Source organism: Symphalangus syndactylus, chromosome 2 (assembly GCF_028878055.3).
Source record: "Symphalangus syndactylus isolate Jambi chromosome 2, NHGRI_mSymSyn1-v2.1_pri, whole genome shotgun sequence".
NCBI lineage: Eukaryota > Metazoa > Chordata > Mammalia > Primates > Hylobatidae > Symphalangus > Symphalangus syndactylus.
The window spans coordinates 78,234,259-78,254,916 of record NC_072424.2 but is presented as its reverse complement, the minus strand read 5'-3'; the positions used below and the strand labels follow the sequence as shown (position 1 = coordinate 78,254,916).

Here is a 20,658-nt window from a genome sequence, read left to right as displayed (position 1 = left end):
GTTGACACTCTGTCTATCATGTGAGCCTGTTTCAAATATTGGTGCATATATTAAAAATGAAAGATATAAAGTTTATTTTAATAGGTAAAGGAAATATACTTATTTTGAGGGTGAATTCTGAGATCACTTACTTTTGACATTTTCAAATTTTTAGGGCGAGGTCATTGGGATGAAGATAGTGTGGTCAGTTCTCCAGACCCTGGGTCGGCCAGCGAATCAGGTGACCGATATCGTACTGAGCAGTATCAAAGTAGCCCACATGAACCCAGCAAAATTGAAACTCTTATAAGAGCCACCCAGCAAATGATTAAAGAAGAAGAGAACAGATTACAGCTAAGGAAAGCCCCCTCAGACCAACTGGCTTCCATTAATGGGGCTGGGAAAAAACACTCCCTGTGTTTTGCAAACTATCAACAGCCCCCACCAACAGGTGAAGTCTGCCACGGCTCTGCTCTTGCCAACACTTCACCATGTGACCACATCCAGCAGAGAGAGGGAAAAATGTTGAGCCCTCATGAAAATGACTATGACAACAGTCCCACCGCACTATCTCGGATAAGTAGTCCCAATTCAGATCGCATTTCAAAATCCAGTTTGATCCTAGCTAAAGACTATCTGCATTCGGATATATCTCCTCATCAGACAACAGGAGACCACCCTACTGTCTCTCCAAACTGCTTTGGCTCTCACCGGCAGTATTTTGATAAGCATGCTTACACATTAACTGGATATGCCCTGGAGCACTTATATGACAGTGAAACCATTAGAAACTATTCCTTGGGCTGTAATGGCTCACACTTTGATGTAACTTCCCATCTAAGGATGCAACCAGACCCAGCACAAGGACACAAGGGAACATCTGTTATAATAACCAATGGAAGCTGATGTTTTGCTGAAATATTTTGTTCTTTAAGGATGTCTGAATCATATTTATAGTTTAATACCCCATTACCAGCATTTACTATGCCACGGATTGTTAGAGAGCATAACTTAAGTTACTGGGTATTTGATACGTGTTCCTATAAAATCAAAGAAAACATAGCACTAGCATTCAGGGTTATACACAGAAAAGGGAGCTAAATTGAATACACAAATTTCCCCTCTAATTATATGGGAACCAGAATAGATAAATTTTGACTTGAAAAATATTCATGTAGATCAAGTGTGCATATATACTACATGAGAGGACTGATGAATGACAACATTGCATTGTGACTATCCAGTGATCCTCATACACACAAACTATTACTTACAAACTGCGGTATACATTTTACACATGGAAATATAGGCTATGTAATGTAAATACATCAAAAATGGGTAATTTTCTTTGACTCTATCACACTAAACTTCTTAAAGAAATTTCTATTCCCAAAATAACTGAGAAAGGAGAGAGATATATCTTATAAACTGACTTCTTTGTGGTTTCAAATCAGCCAGCTCATTTGGTTCAGGCATAAATTAGAGAAATGGTTCTGGATATGGGGCAAAAATGAGTTTTCACCTGGTATCCATTATAAACAATCAGGAAGAGGTAATTTTTCACGTTGCTTTTCAGTTAGACAAGAACCAGGATTGCACTGACATGGCGCTAAGGGTGTTTCTAAGTAAAAACACTGAGATGTTGGGACACACGTCAAAAACCTGGAGTGCTCAATTGGAAGTAGTTCTATGAATGTGGAAAGGCCAGAGGCAGAGTGAAATAAAATGATATTTCAAAATTTAACACAATTTAAGGGCCCAGCATAAGTAAACAACATATTTGGGGTTTGCTTGTAAAACCAACTAAATAAAAAATTCAAACCAATTCACCCAGAAAAAAGACCAATAGGTGCAAAAATAAAAGGAAAACCTGTGAAGTGCCACACGACAGCTGTGTGTTTGAAAACATTTCAAAGCACATATGTGCCAATGTGACAACATGTGGAAAGCCTCAGGAGAGAGTCTAAGATAAAAGCTTAGGCTGATAGACAAGTAGTTAAAAGCTAAGAGCAGTACTCTGAAGGAATAGGCAAAATGTTTATTTTCCTTATTGTTGGTAAACAACAAACTTGGTCTTACATCTGTGTGGCATAGTAGAAAGGCCAGCTGACTAGGTCTCTGGACTCTAATTTTGGCCTACCTGTAACTTAATTTTGTGACCACAGTTGTGTCATTCACCGTGCCTGGGCTCTGGTTTCCTGGTTTGTAAGGCAGCCCCAGCGTTCATGTTCTATGATAAAGCAGAACTGAACTTATTAACTAATTAACTCTCTGCTATGAGTTGTCAAAACTGATCATTTTGGTTTTTCTGTACACAGAAGTTTAGATGCTTTGTGACTTAAGCAGATGTGTGGGCTCCTTTAGGCAGGTTACAGTTAACTTTCTAGATTTAGCCAAAAGGTAGAAATTTATGACAGAGAAGAAAAATAGCAAGATTTATTTAATGCACTATTCTCTAGTAATTAAAGCAAAATGATATAAGTGATTAGAGAAATTTCATAGATAATATTTCCTAGGAGTCCCATGCCCAAAACTCTTGACATATTTAAGGAGGGGAATGTACTGGCAGAACTTGACTTATAATTTTGGAAACAGAACATGAAATTGAATACTCAGGGATTAGTAGTATATTTTCATCATTTGACACAGTTATTTCACAGTCCATAGGTAGGTGACAATCTGAATGATAATATGAAAGATGAATACTGGGTTGTTTGTATATGAAAGGAGAGACTACATAAAATTAAATAATGTTAACATTTGTGCTGTAAATGCAAAGAAGTGCAAGTAAGTGAGAAAGTTAGTGGTTATATATATTTTCAAAAAATTCAAAGTGCAGTTGACCCTTGAATAACATGGGTTTGAACTGTGCAGATTCACTTATATGTAGTTTTTTTTTTTTCCAATCAAATGCAGATAAAAAAACACAGTATTTGGAGAAATGTGAAACCTGAGTATACAGAGGGCTGATGTTTTGTATAAGTGAGTGCCACAGGGCCAACGGCAGGACTTGAGTATATGAGAATTTGGTTATATGGGGGTGGTCCTGGAACCAACTCCCTGTTTATACCGAGGGGTGACCATACAATAAAAACTAAATTTTGAATTATACAAACAAGAGTATTTAGTAATTTTGAGAAAATTATTTATGAGCAATCCTGGAATACATAAAATGGAGTTTTGATCAATTTGCAACATGAAGTAATGTCTTAAGAATGCTAAAGGTTTTGTAGAATTCTGTAGATTGATAAATGTTTGGAAGACAAAAATATTTGATGAATATGGTGTATTTTGGAAAGGTAATTTTCACAGATGGGTATTTCTGGTGGCTATACATTCTACCAAATGTGCCAGGGACAGAAGCTAAAAGAAATGGAAACTTAAGAACCAGGGAAAATGAACTGATATCAAAGAAAAGGCTGTCACTAAAGGAATTTCAGCGGAATTTTTATATGGAAGATAGTTAACTGGTGAAAGGAAAAAATTATGAATTTCACAGATGAGAGTAATCAGAAGGAATACTGCTCTTTAAAATGACATGACCAATATTTTTAAGAGAATACAGAATTAACTAAATTATATCTTGATTCAAAATTTTGGTAGATTGACCCAGTTTTAAGTACACAACCATTTTAAAATTTACTGAATGTCAGTAATTTTATAGTAGCAGTTTTATTACATTACATAAAATGTCATATTGACTCACTGTATTGTATAGCTTACATTTTTTGCAATATGGCATGATTATCTCAAAATGACCCAAGGTAAGTTAAGACATTTGATGACAATGTACCCTCTTAATATACATGTGAATGTGTTAAAATATGTTTATAATCTACATTATTTTGTTCTGTGCAGGAACATATTTCCTCATAATGAAGATGTCATCTGTGTCTTTTAAAAATAGTATATAAAATAATTACATTCCTGATAATTTAATCAGTTAAACTTAATTTGGCTTTAGTTTTAATTCTTGATTTCCATAACTTCGCCAAATGTTGAGAAACATGAAACTTGATTGAAATAGATAGAGAAGTATGATTTTTATATCACCTTGGGGATACATAAAAATGTGCTCTATCCAATTACTGGTATAATATGTATCAATTCGTTAGATGATACATAGCTCATGGTTTTGTAGAATTCCGGTTTCTAGTGATAATAAGTATCTTTATTGCCCATTTCACCTGCCATACCTACTTTAAAAATTTGGATGACCAAAGAAGTAAACGAATGTTTCCGCAATCTTTCTTGGGAAAATTCTGTTTAAATTGTTATTGGGAATATATAGATTTGATGTGTTATTTTGGGATGCATAATATTAATGTCACAATCACTACAGGTCAGCTATTTAGGTGTACTTTGATCCACAAGTCTTTTGTCATATTATGCTCGCTTACCTAAACTGTAATTGCCTGATAAAAGATAATATGACAGTGCTGAGGTGACCTTCAAAATGAGACAGGATGCAATAAATGATTGCCTTCAGTATTTACACAGAAAAACCACTTGCTCTTTCTTGGTTATATTTTACAGGGCTAGATTGTTTCCATCGGGTACTATTCTTAATTCACTCTATACCATGTTGTCACATGCTGCCTCTGGGCAGAGAATCCCACTTAAAATAAGCTTTAGGGGATCTTCTAGAAAAGGGTAATGTGCTCCAATTTTTATTTCTCCTTCTTATGGGGGATGGTGGAGATCAATTATAATACAAGACCATTTGGAAAATATGCATAGACATTTTAAAATGAAATACAAGACTTCCACCCTCAAGATCTAAACCAAGTAAGTTTGATGGAAGGCAGCACAGATAAGGAAACCTTCTGAATACACATTTGATTTTTATAGCTCTCTCTTTCAAGAGTAGGATATTACTAAGATATTCAGTGCAATCTATCAGTCCTAGTAGTATTTGGAAGTGACATAGTGAATGCTGATATTTGGAAAGTTGAGCATTTGACCATTTTGGAGTCACTCACCTGACCTAGTGGAATAGCTTACACTTTAATACAACCAAACGCAGTCTTTCTGATTTAAAATGTTTGAATGCCCAGATTTGGTTCCCTAGTTCACTCAAATCATAAATGTAGACATACATCCTGTTTTCATAATGATTTTAAAAAGAACGTAAATCCCATGGTCCTCCAAATAAATGATTCAACTTTTATGTAAATGTCAAGTTTTTGTGAATAGGGATTTATGTCTAAGACAGAAAAGTCTATTTAACTAGTTCTTACTGTGGAACTAATTGTGGATAAAACATTCGTTATCATTCTAAATTTTAAATGAATGACAGAACAGTTATGGACACATGCAAAAGGTATCAGACATAGAAAATAATCTTGGGGGAAATTTCTGTGTGGTGCTAATTGCTTGCAAGGGTTGTATGGATAGTGCTTAACTCAAAAAGTGAGAGTGTGGTCATTGCCAAATAGGAGTTTGCTCAGAGTTCCTTCTCTAGGACTGTATGCAGAAAGCATACACACACATGCACACATACACACACAGAAAAATATGATTTTTATATCATATTCATGAAAATGTGCCATATCCAATTATAACACACACACACACACACACACACAAATAAATAAATGATGGTTCACATAAGAAATCCTAATTGCTAATTTTAAACCAAACATTTGTAGTTTTGTTTATTGCAACTTTGCTGCATGGGACTTCGCTTTCATAAATCGATATGGAGTTGGGGGGAATTTGCCCTAATTTGCTGACCTGGGACACATGTAATCACTGTTAAACTTATACCCAATAACCCTGATGTGTTTACATTTCAAAAGAAATGAAATTGGCCTGGAAAAAAATTTTGGAAGTACTGTAAGTTTTTTTCTTTTTTTTCCAAAGGGAAATATTTCAAAAAAGGAAACATTATGAGTAGACACTCCAAAAAAGATAAAATATTTTACATTTGTTTTTTGACTGATGTGCTATAAAAAGGATTATATTCGTGAGAAAAGATACTGATTGCCAATATTTCAAATACCATCTTGCAATGTATAGTTTTTAGTGACATTGTAGTATAAAGCTGTAATTTGAAATTTTACTTTGGAATGTAAAGTAGAAAATATTAGCTATGTCAATGATATCTTGCAAAGTGTTCCCATTTATAATTATTTATATTGTAAATAGCTTTCTGAAGTAAATTTGAAGTTAATGTGCATAAAATGTATTTATTATGTGAGGAATTTTTTGGTTTAAAATATAGTTACCAGTATGCACTTTGAGTCTGGGCTATTCATTGAAGGAAAAGTCTCTATAGGACAAAAAGGACTGTCAACTAAAGGAGTACTATAGAGAAACAGGAACCATTTTAGCTCTAGATTCTATTGGAATGGGTAGCACTAAACACACACACACACACACACACAAATATGTACACACACATACTGTAAGAGACCTGGGAATAGAAGCATATACATATGTACAGCAACTATTAAATAATGGGTCTGTTTTTTATTAGACACTGGAGAATGGTTTTTCAACATTTCATTAGAACAACTTACACAGGACTTCTTTGTTAAAGCAGAAAATTTGAAAGTAAAGATTACATTTTTAACGTCTCAGTGAAAAGAAAACCTATAATATTGAGATTATTTAATTTGTTGTCATTTAAAAATACTCTCTGAATAATTTTTGTTTTGGAATCCAAAGTATTTTAAAAATTCAGAATGAAGAATTAAGGTCAAACAAAAATAGATTGCCAGGTAGCAATCTATTCTACCTGGCAATCTATTTTTTTCTGTTTTAAGCATTTTCATAATGCCCAACATGCTTTTCTTTTTCTCCTCTGGGAATTTCTGATTTGCCCTGAAGTATTCAGAAATTGTCAACTATTGGCCAATTTAATGAACCTACACAATATCTGTCTAATTCAATGGAAATATAGTTTGTATTTTATAAAGCATTTTTTATGGAGCTGAACAAAATATCAAGATATCATTGTTATTAATATTACAGCATTTATCAGATTTTTCCAGTATGATTCTTTGAAATACTTGTTTTAGGGCTTTTGCTTCTGCAAATAAAATTGTTTTCACCTAGTTTATTCTCCAAAATAACTGCACTTCCAATTTAATGCACAACTTTTATTGAATACCCATTATGTGTCCCAAATGGGATAGGCGCCAAGAATCTTTGTTATTGCAGGGTGTAATAAGAAAGTACATACAAGGGGTCTTTGATTTTCTCTATGTGCTTTGAAAGTATAAATTCTTTAGATAATCATAAAAATAACAAGCATTTATCGAACTATCATGTGCTAGGCACTGAATCAAGCTCAGGTCATCATAGAAGTCTGAATAAAGACCATCACAGAGGAAGATACCAATATGCTCCATTTGATTAATGAGGGAACTGAAACTCAAAGTCTCACTTGAGTAACTTAGTCACAGAGCTAGTAAGCGGTGAGATGAAATTTGAACTCAGGACGATTTACTCTAAAACTTTACATAACTTCATTCTGCTTTCTTTATATATGTAATATAATATAATATAATATTTAATATAATAAATCAGCCTGCTGGGATCAGTCTGTCTCTGGTTGCCATGGTAATTATGCAACCCATGGGTTTTAGGAACTGAGGCAGACTTCCAGGCCCACCCAGCCATCCTTTCTCAATTAACAAAATACATGTTTCATATATATATATATATGTATGTATATGTATGTATGTATATATGCATATGTGTGTGTGCATGTATATAAAGAAAGCAAAATGAAGTTAAAGTTATTTTTTACTAACTTCATTCTGCTTTCTTTATATAGGCTGTTTCTTTCATACATATAGATATGCCTGCTTATCTATATTTATGAATATATATATGAATATATATATATATATATATATCAACAACAAAAACCCAAACCAACCAAACAAAAAACGCCTGAACCTGAGGAGCCCTTTGTGGATGAAGTCTCTAGGGTTCACTTGGAAATGGGCAATTGGGTTCTAACATAAGAAGAAATCATCCAGGCAATAATTGAGGCTCATTATTCAGTGCATTTCTACATTTCTAATTTCCAATTTCAGCCCTTGTGTGAGTCACATGCCCCATTAGTTAGGCTAGACAGGGCTTGTCCATGGTAGCATGCTAAAACTATTTTTTAATTTAAAAGGTCAGAGGCATGTTTTTAATTCACATTTGCAATTCTGTTACATAATTAAGGGTTGCTGATAGCTAAGAAAACTTTTTTCAGGGTGGGGAATAAAAGAGATGAGCGGGCTGGCTTTTACACTGCTTAAATACGCCTTCCAGGTTCACGGGTTCCTTGTTTAAATACCCATGTCTATTATCTAATTGACCTTGTTAGTTTCTCTACATAAAATTAAAACATATATAAGAGATGCCTTGTAATGAATGACACAGGATGTCTTGTTTTTGAAATTTATTTTTATTTCATGACACTGCTGTTCCTTCTCGTAATGGAAATAAAATGGCTTAAGAATTCTGCCACCCTTTCATGCCCACTTTAGTTGGTTTATTGCCAGGTTTCCTTCATCAGAGATATTATGCCATATTCCATTGCTCCAAATTTTTACTTTTTTCCCAAGCTCCCCTTACCCTTCAGACATCATGTCATTTTACTTCAGGGACCATCTGTAAATGATAAGGACTTAAAAATACATATATAACCATTATGCCACTCTCATACCTACCAAACTTAACAATAACTTATTGTCATCCAATATGTGGCACTTTTTGAAAGGAGGCTATGATCAGGCATGAATTTGTTTCCTTCTGTCTCAAGGTCCTCATGCCTCCCTTTGGACATTCTGTCTTTGATGCTTCCAGAGCTCTCTTTGTCTACTCACACTTCTCCCTCTTCTCTCATTTTTGACCCCTCTCAGCATCTTCCCGGGATATTTAGGTACGCCAGTGTTCTTTTAACGCATACTTCGTACATGCATACACACATGTGCACACACTCCCAGATGGGCCCAGTCTTCAGGCCACAGGCCTCATAGCTGCTCGGTTACTCTGCTCAATCCTCACAGCAGCTGTTTTCCATTCTGAGAGCATCCTAAATCCGAATCTTAGGTGAAGACGGAGTGCTTTATAGTCCTGCCTTCCCGAAATGTTTCAGTATCTCTTTCCAACACTTCAAAATGTGTCTGTATCTTTGCCCTTCTTTTCTGCCTGCTTATCTCATGAAACAAGTGATTTTCCTTTCCAAGAGTAACCCCTTTTCCTGTAATACTGATGCAGTGACACTGCTAATTGTTCCCTTCTTTTCTCTATTCACTGACTCCTTTGTTTCCGCTAGATATGCTTCAGTCCCTCAATTAAAAAAAAACAAGAATAACAAAAATAAGGATCGCCCTTTGGAAACTATCCTCTCTTTTCCTATTACCAACAAAAAAGTTTATTTATTTATGTACTTAGATGACATGATACACTCCTTACTTTCTATTTTACACACACTCCCAAAATTTAAGGTACAATTTTCCCCTTTTGTGGTTCCCTTGTGCACAAGTCATCATCAGCTCTTCATTGTCTTTCATATAGTATCCTGACCCCTTTTATTGGTATTTAAGATTTCCTCCAATCTAGTTTCTACTGCCATTTTCTTTCTTTTTCTGAGACAAGGTCTCATTCTGTCACCCAGGCTAGAGTGCAGTGGTGTGATCATGGTCCACTGCAGCCTTGACCTTCTGGGCTCAAGGCCTGTGCCACCACACATGGCCAACTTTTCTATTTTTTGTAGAGAGGGGGTTTTACCATGTTGCCCAGCTGGTCTCGAACTCCTGAGCTCAAGCAATCTGTCCACCTCGGCCTCCCAAAGTGCTAGGATCACAAGTGTGAGCCATCGCACGTGGCTCTACTACCACTTTCAAAATCATCTTCCACTACTCTCCTACATAATTAGTCTACACCCAACACACAGGTGTACTCGTTGTCCCATATCACATCATTTGTCTCTCAGAGGCTGGCAGTGTAGCCTGTGTGCACGTGCTTACATGCTAAATCAAACCTAGATTTGAATCTCAGCCCTGCTACTTACTAGTGATGCAACTTTGAACACTCTGGCTTGGTTCTTTCCTTGGTAAAATGGGGATGCAGAAGATTCATATCTCAAAAAACCCTTGTGAGCATTCAAGGAAGCAATGCTTGTGGCACCCTCAGTATACAGCAGGTGCTCAATAGATGTTAGCTATTAGTGTTACAGTTCTCCAAGAATGCACTTCCCCTTCATTCATCATTCAGCCAGTGCTTAACTGACATTTATCAAGTGCCTCCACGTACTGACTGATATTCAGCTAGTTCCAGGCCACTACAGACAAAAATCCGTGTAGCCCCTGACACACAAGGCTCACAATTGGGGAAGGTGGTGAGGGATAATCTCAAATGCCCTTCAGTCCTTTCCACCTGCATAGATGCTGCCCTTCCTGTGAAGCCTGCCTGTCATGGCGCCCTCCTTGACTGACCCCTATGCACTGCCTTGGGATGCACTTTTTTTCTGACTCCAAATGCTCCTGGCCAGCTTGCCAGCTGTTTCCTTGTGCTCTCTAGTATGTTTGTGTGGGCTCTTTCACCAGCAGCGAGGCCTTCAATGCAGGGACTGTTCCCTGTGCCTTCTGTTACCTTCAGCCCCAGCCTCTATAACAGCACCTGACACAGGAGAGAAACATGATAAATATGCTGGGTGAGCGACTATGTGCTGCCTTGCAAATCGTCATGTATTTCAGGTTATTTCATCTGGTCTTCAGTCAGCATTACAAAACCTCCTGTAGCTTATGCAACCCCAAATAATCTCTGGTTTGTATAAACAGGATTACAGCTTCTTCATGTTTTCTTTCTTTTTGTTGTGGGGGCAGATGGAGGATTGCAAGTTGTTTTCAACATTCTGATTTTAAAACCTGAACAGAAATCATTCCGAGTCTCATCCATGCTAATGATTTTTACTTACAACTTGCATTGTAAAGGAGATTATATATCAGACACGTTGGCACAGTCTCTGGCTTATGGTGACTGAACACCATTGTGTTCCACCTCTTCTTCCCTCTCAAATCTACGTTTTCCCCTAATTTACCCCCAAATCTCTTTCTGCATTTGTGATGCATATTCCATATTTCTAAATTGTATTCCATGACACAAATCCATTTTAAAAAACACTTTTCCCAAATCTTACTCCGTTACTGAGTGAGATACCACCACAAATTCAACTTCCTCGCTTTCTTCCTTCAAATCCCCCCAGATTTCCTTTCTGCTGTTCTATACATCTTCCACACTGCCGACAGGGTCTTCTTCCCAAATAGTTTATGTCATTCATCTGCTTAGAAAGCCCTTTTATGTCCCTATAGCAGCTGAATGAAATTTAAATCCCTTAGCCTGTCACATTGGGTGCTTTACAACTGAGCCCTAAACTACCTCCTCAGCCTTATCTCCATCTGTCACCTTGGATACCCTAGGTTTTGACTGTATTGAGTTTTTCCCTCTTCATGCAATATGCCATGCCTTTCACTATCCCAGGCCTTGGCACACATTGTTCTCTGGTTGGAATGTTTCACAACCACTATTTATTGGGAAAATTCCTCTTCACCCTTCAAGGCACATAGTTCTCATGTGATGTTTAGTTCTCGTTGGGCAAGTTTTACACTTCCTTTCTTGGCTCCCACAGTGCATGGTTCATATTTCTGTTACATATTTATTGAGTGTACTATGAGTTATAAGATTTAAAAAATTATAAAAATAAAGGACTAGTTAAAAATTGATGTAATACACAAATGTGTACAGTAATAAAGAGAATACATACAATTTTGCAACTTCTTTTTTTCATTCAATAATATATCATAGGCATCATTCTATATGAGTTCATATAGCTCTCAATTATCTTTATAGTATTTTATTGTATGGACTTGCTATAGTTTACTTATAGAAATCTGTCTTTTTGACAGACATCTACTTCTTTCCGATTTTTGTTTATTATTTTACATCATGTACATATGTACAATAAACATCTTTGCAAAATGGATTCCTAGAAGTAAAACTGCTGCTTCAAAGAGTATCTTCAATTTTGATAAGTATTATCAAATTGCCCTTCAAAGACATTCTAAAAGTAGACACTCCCTTCAACAGGATGTGAGACCATACCCTTGTCCTTTAATAACGTTTCATAATTTGTTTCACGTAAGTTTTAGGTATTTCTTAACTTGATTTTTGGGTATTCAATAATTTTTTGAACTATTAATATCAACAAGTGGATCTTTTTCTGTAACTTTTTTTCTCATTTGGAATATATAATGTATAGGAAAGCATTTGATTTTTGCATATTTACCTTATACAAATAATCTTTCATTGACTTCATCATTTCTGATAGTTTTTAGTTCATTTCTCTGGATTTTCTTTTTTTTTTTTTTTTTTTTTTTTTTGAGAAGGAGTCTCTCTCTGTCGCCCAGGCTGGAGTGCAGTGGCGCAATCTCGACTCACTGCAAGCTCGGCCTCCCGGGTTCACGCCATTCTCCTGCCTCAGCCTCTCCGAGTAGCTGGGACTACAGGCGCCCGCCACCACGCCCGGCTAATTTTTTTTTTTTTTTGTATTTTTAGTAGAGACGGGGTTTCACCGTGGTCTCGATCTCCTGACCTCGTGATCCGGCCGCCTCGGCCTCCCAAAGTGCTGGGATTACAAGCGTGAGCCACCGCGCCCGGCCTTCTCTGGATTTTCTATGTAGACAATATTTTTCAATATTTAAATATTTCTTTTTTGAGTTTTAGATTAGTATACTTAAAAAAATCAATATCATGCTTGATTTTATCAACTGCCTTTTGGTAGTCAAGAGGACAGTACTTTTTTTCCCCTTAATTTCCTAATTTGAGATATTCTTTCCTAATGTTGACATGTTCTTGAATTCCTAGCCAAAACCTGCTTGGTAAAATTATTCTTTTAATATAATTTCTGTATTGTGTGCTAATGTTTAACTTCAAATCTTTTCTTCTGTATTTTCCGTTGTAATTCATTTTCTTATTTTTGTCCCTATTTAAATATGGGTCTTTTGAAAACAGGAAGCATACATCATTCAGCTGTAAATGCCCCACACCACATATAACTCTAGGAACACATAGTAGATGCTAAAACTATGCCTTGTCTTTGTGCTCTGCAGACCTAGATTCAACCCGCAATTCTAACTCTTCCTAAAAATGTGAGCAGGTCACTTGACACTGTGTCTGTTTCTTCATTTGTAAAATAGGATATTACCTCCTCAAAGGACCCATGTAAAGATTAAATGGAAGAACATATGTAAAATATCTATGGCAGTGTTTAGAGCAGTGAAAGTAATTAAAGTTAACTCCCTTCTCTTTCCTTTTAAAATAGAAAAATAACCTGGATTTACCTGTCATGGCAGGATTATCAGGGTGATCCAAGAATTTCTTTGCAGGTAAGATTATGAGTGACTCTAAACCTTCACTCTCCCACTGCAAAATGAACTAATGGATGTCAGCCTTCTTTTGATCACTGTCAACGAGTAATATTTGTTGGGCAGACTATAATTACAACTTCAGAAGACCTTAATATGGTATAGATATCGCTGTCGATTAGTAAGAAATTTATACTGAAATTATAGGTCATTACTTCATATTTCCTACTTCAACCACATGTATGCAGACATGAACAGAAATACATACACATCTTTGTCACTTTTGCTTTTAGACTATCTCTTACATGTCCCTGAAAGACTAGGATTGCTACTGACTTACTAAGTCACCAACCAGTTCAATAATAAGCTTGAGAATTTTATGATGAGAGTGGTCTAATTTGGACTTTTTATTTTTACAAGAAGAGAAAAATAATACCTGGATTGTTTAAACCTGAAACCTTTCTCCACCAAACTTAAATATTAATGTTTTCTCATATACAGGAGAATACATTCTATTGCCTATGCATGAAGCTGAATCAATGTGTCAGTAAAACCCTCTGGTGTCATCTCGCTGAATGGTTTCAAATAGGAATACAAAGCCCAGATGAAACTAAGATGAGATAGTAGAAATTGTGACAGGGCTATTTTTGAAATGATGCTCTTAGGAAAAGCTGCTGATTGAAATCAATACCTCAAGACCCGGAATTTGAAAAGACTATTTCTGAGACCTGAGAGGGTCACTGAATAGAAGTGTCAGTTGATAGTATTCAGACCATGCAATTGCTTTCACCAAGGTGCCTCTGTGTTTACTTAAGTGACTTGTGGTAGCTGGTGGCTGAGCATACATTGAGAGAGTCTCCCTCCACTCAGGCTCAGGGGAGGAGGGGACTAGAGGGGACGTTGTCTGTGGTTTAAATGAGGAAGTCCTAGTGTGCTATATTGAAGGAAATGAATTGAACTGGATTTTCTTTTTTATTTATCCTTGGGAGAAAAAAAAATCTGTGAAAGATGTGAAGAATATAAACCTTTTAAATATTTTAAAAATTAGTGTACCCAAACCTTGTAATATTCTTCTCAAACCAAGTCCTATTTAATATATTATAATTGATCAGGAAAAATTCATTTGCACAGATTCCTACTAATGTTTCCAATTTTCTCCAAGGCACATGGAGTCATTTTCTCTTTGCTAAGTGTGAAATTTTGTTTGCGGTGATGTCCTAGGGTGTGGGGTAACACAAAAGCTATTCATGCAATTTCAAGATGCTTTATATAGAAGTTGCCAGATCACTTTATTATACTGAGTAAGATTTGAGACTATTTTGTTGGGTGGGGGGAAATGTGGATTTTAATGAAGCTATTAGTCTGTCGTTTTTTACAGCACTAGATTGTAAATTTTAAACTATAGAAAAATTTGATTTATCTATTTTTGTATGTCAAAGTGAATCAATCACATTTCAGCATCCTGAGCATATGTGGTACATCTTGACTATTAACTTTGTTCTCTATGTTTAGGATAGTTCATGTGAATGAAAATGAATTTCTTTTTATCCCAAGTGCTCTGAACCCAGCTCTCCACTGTCCTACTACCCATGGGACTATCCCAGATTCATGTGCATGTTGCAAGTACAGATGGCATCACAGACAGAGGAGTAACAATCCCATCCCCCATTGCCACCCAGACTCTGTCACATGCTGCAGATTTGGACATGCTCTTCAGAACTATAAACTTGGCCAAATTGCATGTGAATGAAACTTTGGACATGGAATCAAGGTTTTAAAATGTCAGAAAAACAGTTTGGAAAGTGAAGCTGTCCCATCAGATGCCTTAGTCATGTAAGACCATGTTTTAAAAGGGTAGGCTCTGTTGTTGTGGCCATTGTTCTAAGAAACTCTTCTAGTAGAAAGGGTGTGAACATAGAGATAGGTGTGAGATAAGGCAGGACTGGGTGGTCAGGAGCATTGGGAGGAAAGCAATAAGCAAGAGGTCTCATACGTTGTCCACTGTGTCTGTGTGGCAACACATCTGACCTGGAATCAGAGCCCGATTCTTGGACACTTACATTGTAAAATTACTATAGCTATGAGGATTCTGCCCACAAGACCCACCAATGGAAGTTTGCCTACTAGGTCTCTATAGCTTATATACCTGCCTGCCAAAAATGATGTGGATAGGCTGGAAGTCCAACTGGAAATTTTCTGCCATTTCTGCTTTTGGATATTTTGGAATCTGAAAACTCATAAGATCATATAGCCTAAATGTGACAAGTCCTTGAACTCTCTAAGTCTTAGTATCCACAACCATAAAATGGGAAGAGTTTCTACTTTAAAGGATCGATACGGGCATTTAAAGTAATATCTTCAAAGCATGGTAGCATAGTTTAACCCAGGACTTAATTAGCTCATCACTCAATAGATATTATGATCAGTACTATCATAACTATAATTATTATTCTGACATTGTTCTTTGACCTAAATTCTATTCCTAGGAATAACCTGAAGTCAGAATATATATGGGTATTTTTTAGTTCATGAGATTTTAAAGGATGTTGCATCTCATCAAAAGCATTCTTTATAAAAGGAAAAAGAAAACGTTGGAATGTATGTCATATTTTTATTTTTATTGCAGTTCTTTAGTGGAATTCCAATATTATTAAGCATGTTTTATGTTTACAGAATTATTTAGGGTATAATCAAGGATGCCATAATACTGTCTTCATAAATGGGCACTGTTTAAAAACTTGGCATAATTAGCAGGAAGATATTCATAGTGCAGGTCTGACATTATTATGACTGCAGTATAAATTCCATGATGTGAAGAAGACTCAGAGAAAGAAGGCTACAGATTTATCATAGTATGATACATTTGCAATATGGATTGTACTTATCTTTTTATTTGCCACAGACAATGTAAATTAGGAACATCTGAACAAGGATTCAAATAATTTAGCATCTATAGCTCACTATAAAATATGCTGTTCTGATGTCCAGAGAGGAAAAAGAAATTTACTGTTTTCGAACTCTACTGATATGATTTGGCATGGGGTCCCAGAGGTAGCCTTCTACCAATGATGGACAGGGAGTCATTTTGAAAGAAAAATGGGAAAATGGCTGTGGATCACATTATTATTTCTTCCTCTTCTCCCTTTAGTAAAAAAACACTTTCTTCTTTGATCCAGACTGTAACAATGAATAAAATCCTTTAGAGGAGGTGAAGTTTGGGGTAATCATATCTCCAACCCATTTTCCACCTTAATGTTATTTATTATTCTCTTGCTGAAATCATAAGCTTTAGGGATTGTAACTGAACAATTGAGTATTTAAATTTATATAAATATCTGAGGTTTGGTGGGGTATTCTTAATGGCTATATAGATTTCTTCTTGGATAACTTTGCCAGCATGTACAAAGTACTTTATTGTGCTCAGAACATAAAGTTAATCACCATGGCAGTAGACAATGGGAAGAGGGCTTGCAACAAGCCTGGAAATTTACCATACATTTTCATGCTTAATCTTCATTAGACAGATGAGGAAATGAGGCTTGGAGATTTTTAAACGACTTACTCTAGGTCACTTAGGTCACCAGTCAGACTTTTCATTTATAATAAAGATAAAATATCACAATTTGGTTATGGGTGAATGAAGCTGTGGTCATATATCAGGGTAGTGGGCACCTGCTTCTTAAATGTGTTGGGAAAACCTGGACTGCCACAGGAGCTGTGTGCCCAAAAGCAAATAGAAGCTGCCAAACTGCCATGATGAGGATATTGGCATTGGGGGTGTAGGATGGATGGCCAGAGAGTTTTCAGGTGTGTTGATGAGGAAGACCAATGGAAGATGACACTTTTCTCATTTCACTCTGAGTGGCTGGGTGCATTTTTGAAGTGGGCTTCCAAGTTTTCTCATTATACCACAATTGGGGAAATTGGAGTATAAGATACAGATTCCCTAAGGCTGAGAGATCACAGATCGCCTCACTGTTGTCTAATCTGCAATCTGGCTGAGGCATTTCCCCTCTCTGATAGTCCCACTGGGGACAGAAGGGGCTTCTCCTTGCTGCGCCCATTTAGCAACAAACAACAGCTGAGTAGTTTGGATCCAATTTAACCACATGATTTGCAAGTGGCTCTAAGCAGACCTGAGGAATCCCACGACTTTCTCTTAGCTGTGTGTGTTGAGTTCAGAAAGTGGAAACACAGCAATGTCCCTCTGGCCTCCCAGGCTACTATGAGAGCCGCAGCTTAATGCGGAACTGATTTCTTTCTTTGAGCAATAATAGCAAAGCAAGCACTTCAAAAAGACCAATCCATCTCCTCTCCGTAAAACGTTAATACCCTTCAATGTACAAAAAAGAGAACAAGCTTCTCACCCTTTGCATGGCAAACACCAGCTGAGAAAAGTAAAAAGAACCAAGGACATTTGAAAATCCTCTTTTGCAATCCATCCATTATTCGTTTATCCCATATTGCAAAAAAGCCCATCCTCCGTGTGGCTTTCCTGTAAGCTTGAGCTCTGCTTACGCTTGGGGTTTTTGGGGGAGGGACAGGATCCTCAGTGAAGCAGCCTCCAGCCCTCCCCAGGAGGCTGGCGACATGAGGATCCAGCTCCTGGATGCTGGCTGTGCTCCTTCGTATCAAAGCCAACGCCTCCAAGTGGAATTAGGACCAGACGTTTCAGAGCGGAGATGCTGTTTTCAAGATGCACATGAGCATGAACTTCTGAAGTGCTTGCGACACTGTCATCCTGTCCTGCCCAATCCCCTTTTGAAAGGTTACACCACTGGGCTCTTCATTTCTCTTTGCTTTCACCAACTTTCTATGCTCTTCAGTGCCCGTGCTAAGAGCACGCAGTCACTTTCAGCGGGAGAGGTTTTTGATGAGGAGACGGGTAAGGAGAAATAGTGAAAAGTTTCCTTAGTTTCACACATCCTTTTACATGATGTGAGGGAATCAGGGACAAGTTCTTTTGTCTTGCTTAGTGCCTCAATAAAGGTAGCGAACTATGCCCCATTCAGAAGGAAACATCAGGCCCTCCGGAGAGTAGAAGAAAGGAATTCACATTGCATATTCTGGATAAAAAATGTTTGAAATAAATTACTGTTTTTAGGGAGAAATAACATTGGCATGTCACCCTAATTATATCATAGCATCCTAGTGCAGGAGGAGATTTTTAGCCTAACCCTCTACTTGTATAATAATAATAATTAACAAATATCAGCTGTGTACTACATGGCCAACCCTGTGCTGTGCTGGGGACTTTATATATAATATCTTCTCAGATCTTTACCTGTGCTCCGTGAATCAAGTACTATTATTATCCAATTGTATAGACCAAGCCAACTGAGGGTTTGGTCTGCACAATGCAGATAATAATAGTACTTGATTCACGGGAACATATTTGCTGAAGTTCTCACTGCTAGTTAGTGCTGGGGCTGAGATTTAAACACAGGCTCTGACTCCAGATCTGATAATCTGAACCACCATAGAAACCAAGCAAGGCCCAGAGCCTCCTAAGCTCACGTTCTAATTATTGCACTAAATTGCCACTTACACTTCTGGTGTATGGGATAACTGGGAGAGTTTGTTGATGATATCAAACAATGTCAGTCATATATTTTACAGAAGAAAAAAATTATTCGAATTGAAAAGTTCCTGTTTTTTAAATGTGCCTAATATACGAGTCACTCAAACATTAAAATTTGTTTGGAAATTTATAACTAATATTATCAACACTGACAGTGTGTGTGGGTATAGTGTGGGTGTAAGATGTGGGCTGGTGGAATGGAAGAGAAAAGCAATAAGGAATAATTTTAGGGTGTTAGCACATTGTGTAGATTGGTAGAGGTAAGAAGTAAATATTGCGCCTACACAGTAAGATTTCAATGGTCTGGACAGGCCTTCTGACTTTCTACCTGTTTGTGAAGACTGAAACTCTAACACTTCTTCCTGACAGTCTCTTACAATAGGAAACCATAGCCTCATTATTTATTTGTGCCTTAGTGGGAACTAGTTCATGGTTTTTTTCATTGGACATTATATGTTATGGAAGTAGGCAAATGGCAAATATAGTAGAAACATAGTAAGTGAAAAAATGGGTGAGGGAAAATATTCAGAAAGGTCATATTCATGTAGACAGATCTCAGTTTGCCCAGGGCAGGCTTTACTGTAACCTTGTGTTTCCTTGAAACCTATCCATGTAACAAAATTACATTTGTACCCCACAAATTTATACAAATTTTTAAAAAAGAGAAAGGTCTGGGTCTGTGAAATTAGACTCTTTCACAGAATCTGAGTTAGTCTTTGGGTTCTTTTTGCAACAATGGAGAAATACTTGCCCATAATCTTATCTAACTGATTTGATTGATTTAGTAAATATTTTGAAACAAAGATTTTTCTATAAGGACAATCTATAAAGGAAAGAAACAAGTGGTTTTTTAAAAAATAATGTTTCCAAGTTATGGAAAAACATGTTATCGTACTAATGACTAGGATGAGGAAAATCACCATTCACAAGGCAATTCTGGAAAGAGGATTGTTAACACTAATTAAACTAAAAATGATACCACCTAAGCATGTACATAATGATTTTAAATTTACAAGCTCCTTTCTTATGTATCTTGTTTGTCCTCTCAAGACCGAGCAGATGTCACCATCTGTATTTTATAAAGAAGAAAACAAGAGAAAAATAAGATGATTTTCTGAAGAGCCCACATGTGACAAGTTTAGGACTTGAACTTGGATATTCTAGTTCAAGTTAATGGATCATCTATGTCCTAGCGCAGGGCAAATGCTGTACAAACTTTACATGGCAAGTGAGTCTGATTCAAACCTTTGTCTAGGATCCAAGAAAAAGTTCCATGTGCATGAATAATGTTGCTTTATGCACTAGCAGGAAATTATTTCTTTTACAATAATATTTTTTTCAGACTTAAAAATGCATTTTCATTGTAGAAGTTTAGAAATAAAGAGGAAATTATGAAATATTCACAATCCCATCGTCCGGAGATAACAATTATAATTTTTGTATATTTCCTTCTGGAATTTATGGATCTATCTACCTATCTACATATCTATTTATTTATCCATCCATCTGGATCTACAGATCTATCTATCTATCTGGATCTATCTATATATCTGTCTGGATTGCAATCTATCATCTATCTATCTATCTATCTATCTATCTATCTATCTATCTATCTATCTATCTCTATCTATCTATCATCTATCTATCTATCTATCATCTATCTACCTACCTACTGTGTATGTAGATACTGTTTAGTATCCTGTTCTTTATACATTCGTTTGT

General features: G+C 36.5%; 1 protein-coding gene across 2 annotated transcripts in view; it reads left to right on the top strand.

The window, feature by feature from the left end:
- SIM1 (SIM bHLH transcription factor 1) overlaps window positions 1-6,224 on the top strand; it is a 78,229-nt gene extending 72,005 nt beyond the window's left edge. The window contains exon 12 of one of the 2 annotated variants that reach the window (XM_055259761.2): window positions 155-6,224. In XM_055259761.2, coding sequence (XP_055115736.1) covers window positions 155-885 — 731 coding nt within the window. In that variant the 3' untranslated portion in view covers window positions 886-6,224. The remainder of the gene's footprint in view (window positions 1-154) is intronic. The other variant, XM_055259751.2, reaches the window with a different exon arrangement.
- The last annotated feature ends 14,434 nt before the right edge of the window (window positions 6,225-20,658 follow it).